General features: G+C 38.2%; 1 protein-coding gene across 2 annotated transcripts; it reads right to left on the reverse strand.

Moving 5' to 3' along the window:
* Positions 1 to 208: 208 nt before the first annotated feature.
* Positions 209 to 16,803, reverse strand: LOC118425495 (signal peptide peptidase-like 3). Of its 2 annotated transcripts, none has more exons than XM_035834356.1 (13): positions 16,419 to 16,803; positions 10,191 to 10,268; positions 9,680 to 9,774; positions 8,495 to 8,632; positions 7,830 to 7,908; positions 7,268 to 7,380; positions 6,566 to 6,672; positions 6,193 to 6,264; positions 5,790 to 5,878; positions 5,037 to 5,082; positions 4,698 to 4,854; positions 3,886 to 3,995; positions 209 to 3,358 (listed from the first exon to the last, which is right to left on the reverse strand). In XM_035834356.1, the coding sequence occupies exons 1-13, from the start codon at positions 16,439 to 16,441 to the stop codon at positions 3,290 to 3,292; spliced, it is 1,176 nt and encodes a 391-aa protein (XP_035690249.1). In that variant the 5' UTR covers positions 16,442 to 16,803; the 3' UTR covers positions 209 to 3,289. The 2 variants fall into 2 exon arrangements, with proteins under 2 accessions (XP_035690249.1, XP_035690250.1); XM_035834357.1 differs by having other exon boundaries at positions 8,495 to 8,614; positions 16,419 to 16,802.
* Between the last annotated feature and the right edge of the window lie 67 nt (positions 16,804 to 16,870).

The raw sequence follows: 16,870 nt of genomic DNA on the forward strand, positions 1-16,870 counted from the left end.
ATTTGAGCTACAACGGTCACGTGTTTATACTTTGTAATTTGATAGGTTGGCTTCTTGCAAGTTCCACCAACTAGCATGGCGGCTTTGTCATATATCTTTGCATAAAACTGACCAACCCCAGAATGGTTAATATTTCTTGACTTTGTCCAAGATAATACTACGAGGGAACACAAGATGCAACTTAAACTACAGCTTGGAACAGGAAACGTTACTGTTTCATCTCTTTATTCTCATAATTTGGAGACACGATTAAAACTGTACAAAATGTTAATAATACTTGTGTGACTGCCCATCTGCAAATAATACACACTTGTTATTGAAGTTTACATCCATATACAAGACACGGCTGGAAACAAATCAGAAAGAAAACTGTGGCTGCCTATCTTGACCAATCCAATGTTTCTATTTATATCTGCTATGATGTAATTTCCTCCATACATGCTACCAATTATAAACTTCTGTCAGTTAACAGGAGATATTCATATGTACTTTTATGGCTTGTTATTTGTCTCAGCGTGTCAACAACTAAAGATAAAAACAATATGCATTTAACAAAAAGAGAGGTAAATTCGAACCTTCACTAAGTACTTGACAAGAGCAAGTCCACCAACTGAAGATGATAAGTAGTTTTTACAGACCGAGTATCGTTGGAAGTACATTAAATCTTTAAGGACAGAGATTCAAGTAAAAGAGGCAATGTACATGTAACAGAAGCTTTTGTGGTCTGAAACTTTGCAGATATCCATAAACGCTGCAAATACATATGTATAGTCAGTGACATTATTATACAACAGCAACTATACTATGTAAGCATGCACATACAATCTTTGAACATTTCTGTGATCATATGTATAATATTGCAGTTGCATCCTTGTATGTAAGCACCAAACAATGGAAATGCTGAATAATTTCACAAGGCCAATCCTTCAGAAATGTGAATAAAATTAGTGTAATGCTTTTTTGTGAAGATATAACTTAGAGTTTACACGAATTGTATCGCAGTGTTGTACCGCATGTTTAACATCAACAGAACAACTCAAATGGGCAAAGAAAATGAATGCATACCAATAGCTTCACTTTTTATCTCAACATTTTAACACTATACAGTCACACAGCTAAAACATTTTAAAAACGCCTTTATCATGTGTACATGTGTTCTACACCATCACGCTAGAATTGTGCTGTGGGAGCTATTGCATCACAATTCATACTATGTACTGTGTTAAGGAAAGAAGACTGTAAGGTCAATAAAAGGAGCACCAGAATTTATGAATGTACATTGTCTAAATGTTCTATACTATACTGCCATAGTGAGACGACTGTGTACAGGTAAAATGTAGAGCCTATAGAGGCTTTTCCCAGTTCCCATATATCTTGAACAGCAGCTCGCAATGCCTAGATACTAGGCTACATTTCTATTGCAGACTATCTGTGATTTACTCGTCAATGTTAACATCAGGGAGAGGAAAGGTGGGGCACAATCAGCTTTGTTTGCAAATATAGCCAACATTAAAGATACTACTGAATCTGAGGCATGCATTTCTATCACAAACTGCTAGGGGGCACTTAAGAACATCACCAATGCACCCACTTGGCATGGTTAGACAGAACTGTGCAGGGGCTTTGGTTTCTGGTCCAAACACTGTAATTGCAACTTACGCAAACACGATGCCACTCTTTTAGTCTCCATCCATATGAGTAAAAACTTAAGTCAATTTATGGACCTTAAGAAAGGAACTAGCTTGTTCTGATGATCGACTAATCTATTGAGACACTGATGTTTTGAGTAAGTTTTCTTGTTTCAAAACCTCCTCTCCTTGAAACTAACATTGACAAGAGCACAAGACTATTATCCAAGCAGAGGTTGGGTCAGGGAGATAGTAGTAGTCAGGATTTTTACCGGTTTGCTCCATGGGTAAATATCTTGACTACTACTATCTCTGCAACCCGACTTCTGCTTGGAGAGTAGCACTAGACAGACTCACAACAGCAAACCTTACATGGAAGATCAGAGGTAATCTACAGAGAGAGAGAAGGGTTCATTTGCTCCATCTGCAGTTTACTATACACTGGTTATATGTTGCACTGATTCGTCATCATCATAGACATAAATACATATCAATTACGTCCGCTAGCAGAGAGAACTTCATAGTTCTGGAAATGGAAAACATGACTTAACTATACGTATTCCCTAAGTCTCGCTACTTTTTAATAGAACAGACAGCAATCACTATAAGATGCTATCCTTCACATCATCAAATACAAAATCTTAAAGGTATTCTTCGTCCATGATTTGCCTCGTTCTACAATCAATGTGAAACATCTGACCTGCAATAAGAATCGCGATAATCGTAATAATGCACAACCAATAAAAGCTTATAAGACAATACAGAGTCACTCTGAAGCTGAAGTTTAAAAACATTGAATTTCCTATTCATATACATGACAATATCCTAACTTTCTTTACATATTAATCTAGACATAGTTAATAGATGCACAGTATTCACTTTATACTACACACTGTCAGATAATACCTTCTGCCCACAGGGACTGCACAACGGGGACAGATACGGGAAGGGATATCCGCATATATCTGGGATTATTTTGTCTTTGGAGGCGGAGACTTCGAGCAGATACGCCACCCTATAATATGTCTACAATATTCACAATGCAGAGTCTCTTATAAGATACCTAACGAGCCAAGCAAGTATGTTTTTATTGAAGGAGGAGGATGTGAAATGGTATGTTTGAGCGCTACACTCACATAAGCAAAGGGAGAGACACACTTTTACTGGCCTAAAAGAAAAAAAGGTGCGAACAATACAATAAAATCACCTTTCCTTCCAGACAACAAAATATATCCATGAACAGTTGAACATTCATAATCCGGATACATTTTTTTTCATGATGGCTCTCGACATTGCAATTTTGTTTCTGACATGACACCATGGGTGAAAATGCTGTCCTCTTTTCCAAATTTCCAGACGAAGCTTGCTTCTTGGTTTGTCGCTCCTTTCCGGTACACTGTCTGAGAACTAATATGCTATATCCTCTGTTGTCATGTTCACAAAGAGCTTCTTCCATCCCAAATATTTCTTCTTTCACCGATGTGCAGTGGGTGTCCTGTACACGTCAGAGGCAGACTGTAACTTTCTTTCCTTTTTTTTTGCTCCTCTGTTTTTGCAATAACTTTGATGATGATTTTCTTTTGGAAATGTTGCAATGTCTACTGGAATAAAACTCAAATCCATGGAATCTGTCGTGGCTGTGAGCCTACCTCGGTGCTGTGTCATACCTCCAGGTACTTGGGCAGAGTCGGAGCCAGGAAAGGCTCGTTCCACATCCGTTTCAAATCGCCCTGCCAGAGTCAGAGAAGTGTGCGTAAGTTACCAACCGATGTTACAAGACAAGGTACAATCATTATGGTGCATCAAATGAATTATGAATCGTTTCATCGACTTCTAGAATCATTATTTCAGAATCATTCATTTAGCAATGAATGTCAATCAGCAACACATAAATGTCATTAGGTTGGAAAATGAGTCAAATTTTCTTCGACAAAGAAGTGAATCATTCACCAGCACAGTTTATAGTGGAAAATGGTTTTAAGTCAAAGATACAGATATGAGTCATGCATATAATACTTTAAATGATATTTGAATTGCTGAAGTTGTTGTGTCCAAGATTCTTTAAAAGGACTCCATGAGAATTCTTTTTAACAGTAGTGAGAAAATGACATGTTCATGGTGGTTTTGAGTTCAATGTTGAAACAGTAGTAGTGTTACAGCAACATTTTGGAAACAAAGGCTTTAAGTTTGCGATGAAGAGGTCAGCAACTTAACCACAAAGATATATGAATTAAGATAAAATAGGACGTTTACTCACTTTTAGGTAAGCCATGGTGAGGAGAGGGAGTAGCGTGAACGGTACCAGGTACAGCAGGGCAGGCTGGGCCGCACGGTACACCTCTGATGCTATCGTTGCCGTCAGTAACCCTATGTACAAGAAATAAACATGAACATTTATTCTACATCAATGAAGCTTAGACATCCAGGTAATCCAGATACACAAAATAGCAGGTAATAAGATATACAAGAAAGCAATTACTCAAGCAACTGGAGTGTCAATGGCAAAAGGTAGTCAGTTCTGCCTGAAATGTCTGACCATTTCCAAGTTCATATCCAGTTGCTTGAGAAACTGCTAGTAGAAGACTGTGACCTCTCTGGCAGTAATTTTACCCCACAGGATACCTTAGAATGCACTATTTTAATTTGGAAAGTCTCTTAAAGGTGGATGCCTCCGGCACCCCTACAATAGTCGTTCCTACATCACTTACCATGACTCACTAAGAAATTTGGACCCCCTATGATAAAATCCTATAGCTAACAGCCTGGTGAATAGGATTTTAACAGTTAGCAAATGATTGAAACCAGAAGCTCAACTGTCAGACAGTTAAGCAACAGGGACATCAATATCAAAACTTTAGATTATATCAATAAATACCTCTGTAACAGTTAAATGTTTTGTCTGACCTCTTTTACCTCTTCCTTTAAGACCTCAATGAAAAGAGGCCTGCGAGCCAATTTGAGCTTTCATGAATAAACAAAGATTCAAACAAACAATAACAGTTAGTGCCTGCCTGCTTTACTGAAACAGAAAGTGACTGAATACGCCCTGTATATAGTGTATGTACTTACCTATGAAGTATCCTATAAGAGAGCAGTGAAAGTAAGTCAGCTTGTGTACAACAGTCAGGTTGGGGACCATGGGTTTGGGCGGCTGTTCCTGGACTCCGTGCTTCTTCTTCCAGTGGTCATACCGCATCACGAAGCACAGCAACAGGCCTGGCATCACCTGCAACACACAAGTCAACAACTTATCTAGCTATCTATCAATAGGGCTCAAAAGTCATTTTTGGGAATAGCTGCACTGGTGTTTGAAGACTAAGTTAAAAAGTGAACCTCAAAATATGAATATGTCTGAACTGTCAATTTTTTTGCTTTTAGGTAAGTGGAAAATGTACAAGAAAATCTTACAATGTCTCCAAGTCCTAACATCGAGAAGTGTCCGTTGTTGTGGTAACTGGAGAAAAAACAAGACAGAAAACATTATTCTCTTGTCATGACACAAATCTTTGCAAAAGGTAGAAGCAGAATCATTGTTTGTATATGCCTGACAGTGAGTCACTAACAAGCGCTGATTAATAAAATTTCCTATCCATATGTGTGATATCATCATTTTGCTTGACTAAGAATTACTCATGTTCAAAATTATGCAAATTGAAATTCTACAATTCATCAAAATGATTGTTTCACAGCAATTGCTAGCCTGGATACCATACCCCAACCTCAAAATATATCTTTCGTGCACGATAGATACTTGAGATCGGGCTGGGGTTTGGTAACCAGGCTAAGCAATTGCACACATAATGAGCATGGAAAAAAACGAGTTAGAAATATATTTCATGTGTTTTAAGGTTAGAATACACTTACTTCATGTAAACAACATCTGAACATTACATCTGAATGCATCTACTTTTGCTAGGGTTTCTTTTTGTGTGAGAGATGGAATGTGGAGTATTTGCACTGATATTCTTCTAGCGATAGCGCGATAGCCACACACTGTATTGTTAAGTCCAAAGCTTGATGCACACAGCCTTTAGCACATTGAACATTTGTGGTTAGTTGTCAAGACTGCTTGCAAGAAGACTTGCCATAATTTCTATTCTTACTATTGTACAGAGAAACTTGGTTTTCTACAGAAAAAAAAGTAATAAGAACACGACCCACCTCGGGAACACTAGTTTTCCAGGTAAGGACAGTTGAGGAGCATCCTTGACAGCCCGCGGCAGGTTCAACTTCTGTGCAACAATTCCAACCTGGGAAGGACAATAAAACAAGTCAAGTTACTTACATGTTACTTATACTCCAGCTTTGCTGTGGCTCAGTTGTCATTTCAACATTCATACGACTGCCAGCTCTTAACTCAAAACTGACTCAAGAAATCCAAGATATAAACAAGAGTTTTTGTGAATTTCTTAATATCACAGCTCTTATATTATAATAGCAATTTGACACTACACAATAAAGTATAATATCAACCATTTCTATTTCAACACTGACAACAGGTACTGTGCATGAAATCATACTCTTGCCATGATTAATTCAGATACAGATGAATTTTCAACTTTACCGGATTTTCTGCAGGTCTTGTTGCCACCTTGACCATCACGTTGGCATTAAAGATGTACGTAGAGAAAAACACCTGCAAGTGCAAAAAACAATCCTCATTACACTAACATTTTAAGACGAAACCCAACAAGATTCATTGACTATAAATATTCTTACATTTCCACCATCTTATTCACATTTTGGACGATCAAATGGTAACCATAAAAAATGAGAATGAAGCAACCAGTTCACATTTCCAACGTTGTTGAAAACAAATGAAAAATGCTCTATCTTACAGGTTACAGCTCAAGGTTATAGCTCAATCTTGTAACAATTTTAAGTTTATAGTTGTTATAATTTTTGTGTTATTTTGCAGTGAATGCTGATTGGCTCACCCAAAAGACGTCATAAATAAGCAGGCCCGACAACAGCAGTGTGGAGACCTTCAGGCTGGGAAGACGGACAAACGCTATCATGGCCACACACAGGCCCATCGCCAGGGCTGCAAATAAACAAACAACATCAACACATGATCATCTAGAACTGTGCATGGCTGTGAACACAAGCTTAATTTCGAAGTCTGTTTATGTTTTGTTCTGTTCCATTCATATAATTATTGTTGTGATGACTTTCTGTAATCAATGATTTTGAGTTATGACATTACACCCTCATCTAGAGAGTCAGGGAGTATGGCATAGGTTTGATCAAACTTGACATTGAGTTACAAAATCTACATGCTAATGATAGTCTTCATCCTAGATTAATGTGAATTAATACATTCAACCATATACCAAAGTATTCACACTCCATCTATATGGCTGATAAAGGGAGAGAAAATAGGCCTCTGTCCCCAAAGGCGCAGTCACATAGTTGGTGCGATCGTCCTACGATCGCTAACTTAGGGCATTCTTTAGGGCAGCCATTCATGTGTCCTACAATGTTCAGCTGTTTTGCTGCACAAAACGCTCTCTTGGATCCTTGTGTGTGGTTGGCTATGTGACTGCCCGCTTAAAAATCCTATTATCAAAATTGTAAAACGATCGAACTACATACATGTGACCGTGCCCTTAGGAATGGCCAAAAAAGTGAGGACCTACCGTCCATAAGTAACCAATGGCCTGTGAAGATCCATATAAATACTATCCCCATGGAAATGGCAAACGACATCAGTTCTGCAGCCGTGAATCTGCCACAGCATCCAAACGATATCCTGAAACAAAACATAAATATTCAAATGCGAAACGTTTGGATTCTGGACTGTACCATTTCATGATCTCTCGAGGGGTGGTTGCTATTTATTGCCTCCCTCATTTCAATTTTTGAGTCCCTATGGATCAAAATATTGATCATTCCCAATTGAGTAAAGAAGCCTTAATCCTTTTTTCACACATATGAATGCATAATGAAAAACACATTATTCATTTGCAGTGCCTGGTAGCACATGGGGGAGTAGGTCTAGAGCTGACTGCAAAGTGTGGAAACCACATGATGCGTGGGAGTGGACTTCAGGGCTAGCTTTTACTTTATGGGGAGGGTTTCACTGGTTCCCCCCCCCCCCATAAAATAAAAGCAATCCCTGCTAGAAATCTGCAAAGAAGGCTAGCAAATTGCAGAAAAGTCTGGAAAACCACATGGAAGTTGGTGTGGGGTTGTACTTACTTGGTTCCGCTTGAGCATGGCCGTATAAGGTACTGACACATGGGCAGGAGCAGGAATGCAAACGCCACTGTGGCTAAAACTGGAACATACAACAACAAAAAATCATCATCATCATTCATTTATGAAGGTTAGATATCCAGGTAAACAATACTCAAATAAAATTCAATCTCTACATGATGTCTGCGTAAAAAAACAGAGACGTTCAAGTCTTCTTCATCATTCTTCTTTAGCATCACTAGAATTAGGTAACGCTGAAGAAAAGTGATGGATGTCACTCGATACTTCCGGAAGTAATTCTCTGCTTTTTATCCAGTTATAGAATTATATTTGAAAATCATCATCACTATAGGGTGTTTCCATTTACAATACAACAAACAAAGTACTATGACCCCTAAGTATCGTCCGTGATACCGGATGTATATTTGAAGTTGCATAGGCTAGTACATACATGTACTTCTGAGTAAAAACCGAATAGTTCATAACAACAAATCTACAAAAGCGACTGTCTGTCACATTTTTCAGGGCAAAAATGACTGGTTCTACTGCTGCAATTACAAGGGTGGTGGGGTGAGGTGAGATGAGGAAGGTGACAGTTTTACTTTTGTGACTCTTGGTACTAAAATTGTACGAGCCAGGCTTATAATTGAAGTTTTTCCACAACTCACCGGCTGTACATAGAGCGAAGACCACCTGCATGGAGTCGAAGAAGAAGAACATGACGAGGAGAGAGACAGAGGCTCCGATAGGCAGGAACATGGCCTGGGTGGAGTCAATGGTCTGCACACCTGCGGGGGAGAACGGACCTTCATCCGTTAGGGACTAGTTTAGTAATCTCCAGGCAGATCCTGATGTAGCATAAGATAGTACCAAAAGCTGGCAGAGGAGTGAAGCCGGCTTAGGAGTGTGTTTTGCTACATGGCAAATGGACGACTCCTTGGTCAGTTTGGTACTATCTTATGCTACCGTAGGATCTGCTTGGAGATTACTAGTTTAGTCCAGTTTCGTGTAAGTCCCACCCACAACATGAACAACATATCAAAGATCATACATCTGTAGCCAGTATAACCGCCCTTGGGCGTAACACACCAGGTTCGCAAGCACACGGCGCGGTAACACTTACAGCTGGTTTTATTACACTGAACGACTGGTCACACTTTCATCCGTTAAGGACTAGTTTAGTCTAGTTTCCTGCAAGTCCCGCCCACAAGATGAACAACAGTAATCTCCAAGCAGATCCTACAATAGTATCAAACTGGCCAATGAGTGTAGTCAGCCAAGAGGTGTCCATTTGCTCCTAAGCCAGCGTCACTCCTGTGCCAGCTTTTGATACTGTGTTATGTGACCGTAGGATCTGCTTGGAGATTACTAGTTTAGTTCAGTTTCGTGCAAGTTCCACCCAACAATACCAACAGCAAAGCAAAAATATCTTATTTACTTTTGTGAAGGTCTTAATTTACTAGCCCCTGTCAATGTAATATATTCACTTTCTAATCGGTTCAAATTCCAGTCCAACGATTTTATTCAGTTTTTTTTTGTGGGGTGGGGGGTTGGAAGACAATCCAAGAAGAAGAAGAAGCGGTTTTGTACCGGTATAATGAACCTATCTCCACCCTCTATTCAAGATACATGTACGATAAAAAACTGTCGTTTAAGACATAAAGATGATGCTCTGTACGGCTGCAATAACTGAAAAAGCTGTTACCCAAAAAATCCAGAAATTCATGATCTCAATGGCTATCATCTGACAAGCTATTTTGCTGCTATATATTGAAAACTGACTCAACACTGAAACAACAATTTCCTAACAAGGAACTAAAAAAGGACAAGGAGTATAAAAAAAAGCCATGTACCATTTTCATTCTGTTTATTTGCAGGTGTTGCAGATGTGGAAAGTAGACTATCCTGGTCCTTCTCTTGGTTCTCTTCCTGGTCCATGTTCAGGGACCTATGTGGCAATCAATCAAATATCATCAATCAAAGATTACAGTTTACATCGAGTTGGGCTTGATATACACACTCAAGAAAAATTTCTTATACATATATCTTAGTTAACAAAATAACAATCAGAACAACATAGCTTGTGAACAAATCAACTTGCAATTATCAAAATGATTCTAACATGTTTTTAAAACATATTTCTTTCTTATCAATATTGTGAAGTTTGCATAATTGTAATTTGTCTATTTTTACTTGCAATCTTTTTATTGGATTGTGGGTGGTATTTTGAGCCCTACAGGTTCGTTTTTTTTGTCCTATCCAAAAAGATAAATAACGGTTTTGGTGCAACGTACCTGTCCCCACGCCTATTCAAGATACACATATGATTAGAAACAGTTTAAAACATGAAGACAAGGGTCTGACCTGAAACTTCCGTAGACGATGAGAAGTATGGAGATGAGAAACGTGGACACCCGTGATGAGTCCACCAGCGAGTACGCCCTGTACAAAAAGAGAGAAAACACACAATGTCAATCATTACTTAAGTTAGCAACACTTTAGAAACCAACAGTTATGATGGCCAAATCATTGAATTATTTTCCTTCAAAGTTTCAAACAAAATCAATTTTTCACATATCCAAGAGTTATTAACTAAGAACAAGAGATATCACAACTCAGAAGTCCTATAGCAGCACCTTAGAAAGCTGCTAGGGGTTCATAAATTTATGTTTTTTTTTCACTTTGCCAAAGACTGCGAAGCTATTATCATAAAGATCTATCCACAATTTCGTTTGCTGTTCATCATCAAACTTGAACAGCCTAACACATGGCACATGTGAGCACAATTATGTTATGCCATAAATTCATAATCTGGTATCAAAATCCATTTGATACATCATCTTTTACTAGAGTTTGAATAAAATTTTTCTTCATTACCAGTAACAAATTGGTTAGGGAATGCCTAATAATATCTTTTTATTCCCCTCTCCTCCTAACCCCTACATTTGTTCTGCACATATTGCTCACTGCAACTGTAAGTAAGATTTCCAGCTCCATATGTTCCCAATGCTGTGCATGTATGTTGGCATTACAAACCATCGCATGTGCCCAACTGGAAGTAATACATAATGTTTTCCAGCTGACAAAAGGTTTGGTCTAACCTAAATATACAACTTGGTACCACACCCATGATGCTATTTTCTAAACCTGTATCTTTATCCTTTTGCAGATACATGTAAAAAAAAAAGTAGCAATTTAAGCAAAAAAACAGTATATGAGTTGATAACTCAGGTTACAAAAAAAATTAATATTTCACCAAAAAGTGGGTCACCGCTAAAAAGGTCAATCCTGCATGAAGTCAGAGTTCAGTTGACAGCTTATTCACACAGTGATATCTAACTACGTGCAAACAGTCAGGGATACAGGGAAATGTTTAATGTGTGACTACGAGGGGCGTGCAATTAGTAATGGTCCTGACCCATTTCCCATAGCAGGAGATTAATGAAACTTGGCACAGTTATTAGTCTTTCTCTTCATAGGAATCACCCAGAGTTATGCATTTCTCCCATAGTTTGATGCAGCTCTGGACACCGATTTTGTAGGACACCCCAGGTTGGTCCTCCAACTGATGCCTCATCAATGGCACAAGAGGGACGACCAGGTCTGGGAGCTGTTTCCACAGACTTCCAGCCACGTTTGAATTCAGGATGCCAGCGTTTTACAAGGTCATATGATGGGGCATCATCACCATAAGTTTCATTTATTTCATCAAAAGTCTTCTTTGGTGTGCGTCCTTTCAAATACAAAAACCGGATCACTGCGCGACACTCAACTGGTTCCATTTCACACCTGGTCCATTTCGCACCTGACTCAGTTCAAACACCAGTAAATCAGAAACCACAATTAGTTCAGAGCTGTCTTTTGCAACATAACCCATAGAGCTATGAATTATTACACATACAAAATTTCATTTAGATCAGACAACTGGAAGTGGGTCAGGACCATTACTTATTGCACGCCCCTCGTAAACTTCCCCAGGAAACTGTGAAGACATGAGAACATGTGTGAAGCCACGTAACAGTTCTAGAGTTAGCTTCTGTTCTAGACATGAAGTTTCATGCAGAAATTATAAAGTTTCATTAGAGTCTCAACAAATTCTTAAGACTGAAGCAAACAGTCTGAAGTTCTGAACCTCAAGACTTCCCTTGAATGACTTGTGGTATACGCAAAGATTGATCATTTGAAAAGTATCCTCATCTAATATTGGCCATACTGTTCTAATGCATTCATGGCTCGTAGTCGAGGATGTGAGGGAAGTTCTGGAAGGTCTGCAGGCCCTCATACTGTTTTAATACTGTTCTAATTAGGGCTGGGTACCGGTACGGTGTACCAGTACAAAACCGTTTTTTTCTTATTGCACCAGTCCAGAAAAACCGGACCTGAAAAAAATCGGTGGACCGGATGTTGGACCTATTGGAAAATGTTCATATTATATGAACACACATTTTGGGGCTTACCGGTCGGGGAAAACAAGAGCGAAGACTAGGGTATAGTCTATAGTCATTTCTACCAAGTTTTGCAGTCGTACAAAGGCAGTTAGCTAAATGTAGGATTTCAAAACGCCAGTGGGAGTCAAATATTTCACGAAACACATTTCTTTATAACGAAATGGACTATTGTTTTGAGTATCGTCCATTCACAAGTTTTTAGATATTGAATCAGGTTCAGGTCTGGACCTGAACCTGATCCTCTGGACCTGAACCGGACCTGAAATTTCTGTACCTTCAACATAATTACAAGTACAAGTAGAAGCCTGTGTGATGATGTTAAATGTATAGACTTATAATGATGTAGACTGTATCTCCGTGAGTCTGTTATATATTTTGTCTGACCCTTACCTCTTCTCTCATGACCTCAATGAAAAGCAGCCTTGAGGCCAATTTGAGCTTCCATGCATAAACAAACATTCAGACGAAAAATCATCCAGAACGGAACAAATTTACACCCATACCAAACATTGTCTGGCTCAGATATGACACAGTATGGCTTGTAACTTTTAAACCAAACTTAATTGTCCTATTGAAAAAGTCACTTACTGATTGAGAACCATGTCCATAAATTACCAAGGCCACCTTTGCTTGTTTGTGCCTTTAAATTAAACTCGTCACGTGATACTATTTACCATACACAATGTATTATGTAAGCTGTGACTAAAACGTACCTGGACTAATTATAGTGTATGCAGGAAAAGACCTTCAACTTCAAATCAAACCTATCCAAACTTAGTTTAGCTCACATACACACACACACACACAAACACACGCATTTGAAACACTGAACCTATTTAGTACAGTAAAATTCTCATTTGCATACGATCAATTACGTTGTTTTCGTCTGGCACTATTATGACAACATTGCTTCTGTATCCGGTAGCTTTCAAACATGCAGAAAAAAAAAAGATTATGGAGTGCTCCCAACCCACAACAAATAACGGAATGTATAAAAATGGAAATGGTGGTTTTAAATTGCATCAACATGTAAACTGTGAAAACTCCATGAATAAATCCATAGGGAAAATCTAAAGATTACAGTTAATGAATTTAAAAGTATATTGGAAGAAGTGTATCTAATAAGTAATATTTTTCTCTCTTGGGATGGATGTCGCTTGCTGGATTGGTTCCAAAATTTTATCATCTGAAATTTAGCATAATGCTTCAAGAAATATTATATGTCTTGAGAATATTCATTTTGAATAAGGTGTGCTAAAACAACAGTCTCTATAATCATATCATTTCTAAAAGAAAGGTTTGGGGCTGTTATGTCTGTTTGAAAAATAATCAATAAGGTATTCTACCATCTACATGTAGCCCTTGAGGTAGATTATTTATGTGTTAGACTTTGAGGGAACTAAAAATATAAAATGGCTACACTGTGAAGTAGCAGGAGTTCATATTTAGCCATTGTACGACTTTGTTAATTTAAATTGTATTCATGATTCATCTGCAAATTGAATAAAAGGGTACATGATAGCACAAATCATTAATATTTTCTGAAAGGAATAATTGCTACCCTTGGGACACAGACTCTCCCAGATATAATCCTCCGTAAGTCTTTCTAGGCCACCACGAAAATCTTGATATGACAGAAGGATCCTCCTGGGACTAGAGTAAAACTAAAAGGCAAAACATTATCAATTACCAGTCCTAGGCTTATCCAGGCAAATTTTCAATGAAACCACCAAAGGAGATTTTGAAACTAATATCTGTCTACAATATGAAACAAGAGCCAATTTCTGAAGGGAGACAGTAAAGGTGGTATCTCACTGCACTTAGGGTAGGGCACTGTGGGGTTCGAAAGATTACTCAACAAATGTCAGAATTTTCTTACGTCTGGTGTATTTTGTCAAACTTTTACGTATTACATAATATCCAATTTATTAAAAAATCAGCTAAAATAACACAACAGTGGCGCAGTGAACGGACACCCAAGTGCAGTTTTCCTGACATTCTACTTTCTCTGGCAATGTGCAACCAAATTCTTTTTTGTGCACTTGAATTTCTACACAAGTGCACCTGTTCTCAAAAATGGATTTTGAGCTGTGAAGTGAATCACACGTAATATGCATAGATTCATCACAAATTCAATTTGAACACAGCAAACTCCCCAACATTATGCAAACTTGAGCAATTATAATAGTATTTATACGCAGAAACAGTGCGATACAGCTTGCAAAATACCCACTTGCACACTTGCACATTGCAACCACTTTTTGCTTTGTGCAACTTACTTCTAAACTCAGGTTGCACAGGGTGCAACTTAGATTTCGAGCCTCAGAACTTGATTTTGTTCTCAATTTACTTGGAAGAAATAAATGGACAGAGGCAGCTCTCTTTCATATCAGCAAAACATGTATGTATTGTACCTTTTTTTCAGAAGTTAGTGAATTGTAGGTGGTGCAACTTGAAATTCGGTTGTGCAACCTAGTTTTTGTCCCAGGTTGCACACTGTGCAACTTGGCTCAGAAAAGTATTTTGTACACTGCGATACATATGATACATAATACTGTTTCAACATATATATGATAACATATTATATCATAAATACATTCCTTTCAACAGGATACAGCTACAAGGACAGTGTCACAGTTATTACTATTCTACATCTCCTCATTCCCTAGAGCACTAATACGATTTCATTGTAACAAAGGCTTTGATGATCAGTTTATCCATAAGGTGCTTATCCCATCGGGAGCCCCTCTATGTTATTTGATGGAGCCAAACAGATTATGAGCAGAACAAAAGGTGACGTATTATCATATGTAGCAGCTGCTGTCTGTGTGCTGATGAACAAAGGCCATGTCCTTCCCTCACCGTTATTCGACTCGTGTTTTTGTAGGGGCAGATGGAAAATGCAACAAAGGCATTTCAGGCCACTCAATACCCCCTCAAAAAAGAAAAGTACCAAAAAGCACCTTTTCAACGCAACCAACAAAGTCTCTTTTTTTCATGATCTTATGTTCAAAAACCAGAATCTCTGCACACTTTCAAACGTATTCTTTATGTGTTTTGTAAAGAAAACTTAAAAGCTGGGGAAATTTTTGTTTTGGTCTGGAGTAAACTAGGCCCTAGGCGCTTGATAGGTGGGGACGAGGTTAGAACAAGTTTTGTAAGATATCCCAAGGACAACTTAGTTTCACTCAAGTACACAACACAGCAAGATTTTTATCATAACACATATGTAATCCTGCACAGCATTTGTATAGATTCTGATAAAATTGGATATGCAATTAGTATAATGAGTGTGATTCTGCCAAGTTTTTTTTGTTGTTGTTGTTGGGGGAGGGGGCAGAAATGACAACAGGAAAGGGCACAAAGGATTCGATCAGACATTCAAAGTAGCCTTCAGAAGGTGCAAAATATTCAATGCAGTTACCTCTTAGAGTCCATAAACAAGGCGGAATATACTAAAAAATTGTCAGACTTTTTAAAAAGCATGGCTCGCAACCATGATCATCGATAAACAGTGAAGATGGAAAAACATCATTCTAAGATTTTCAAAAGTGTTTTGACTATGATTCATCCAACATTTTTCATACTATAATCAAGAATTATTACTTTTGCAAAGAACCAATTACACATTCATCTTCTAAAAAAAGAGCTTTGCAGACAGATCCTTTCTGACAGAAGCAGGATATAACTTAATTTTTATAGAGATAACCTACTTTGACCATCATCAATCTTTGTGATTGTGTCTGGTTTGTTGAAAATGATCTTTCCTGTCTTCACAATCTCTTCCAAATGTGTACATGTAAATGAAAAAAGAAAACCTTTTGAAGCTAAAACTGAGCGTTCAAATTATTATGACAAATACATTTGCACATTTTTAAAAGGCATGTAAACAAAACCCACATCCATCCAGGAAAACACTTGAATAAACAATGGGGGGCTGCAAATGCTTATTCCAACTCCTTTTAAGGTCAGCGATTTGAATGAAACGGAACTGTAAGAATGTTATAAGCCTCTCAAAAACTGCTAGGAGTAAGAAAATGTCTAGATAAAGGGTAAATATTAAGCTAATTTTGGTGTTAATATATACAAAGACATTCAAAACGTACATACAGTATTAGTATGTGTTATGAAGGACGTTACTTACCAGTCATAATTCGTATCCGACATCTTCCCAAGCTACCCAGCTCCACACAGAATGAATTGCAAGAGTTTTGGTCGCTATAAAACCGCGGTCATCTGTTCATGTGGCGGCTCCGATACACAAAGTCCGGGAAAATGTCACGGGGAAAAAAATGGCCGGACCTTCCCTTCGTCCCCGGTCTCCCTCTATCGTCTGCAGAATTCGCCGATTTTCCGAGTCGAATCTCTGCACCGGGAAACTCTTTAGAGCTATTCTTCTCCTCTAAATAGACGGGTGGACTCCTGTGGCATCTTCTGCAGCTGTTCAATTACATGATTTGAGCAAAATACAAGGTAAAAATCTATCTTTTTTACGTCAGGTTTCAGGCCAGGATCAGACCTCGAAGCACCGCTTTGTTTTTGTCAGCCATGAAAACCTGCTCACGTGATCATCCGCACAGAAAGTAGTTCCTAAAT

Source organism: Branchiostoma floridae, chromosome 11 (assembly GCF_000003815.2).
Source record: "Branchiostoma floridae strain S238N-H82 chromosome 11, Bfl_VNyyK, whole genome shotgun sequence".
NCBI classification, from domain to species: domain Eukaryota; kingdom Metazoa; phylum Chordata; class Leptocardii; order Amphioxiformes; family Branchiostomatidae; genus Branchiostoma; species Branchiostoma floridae.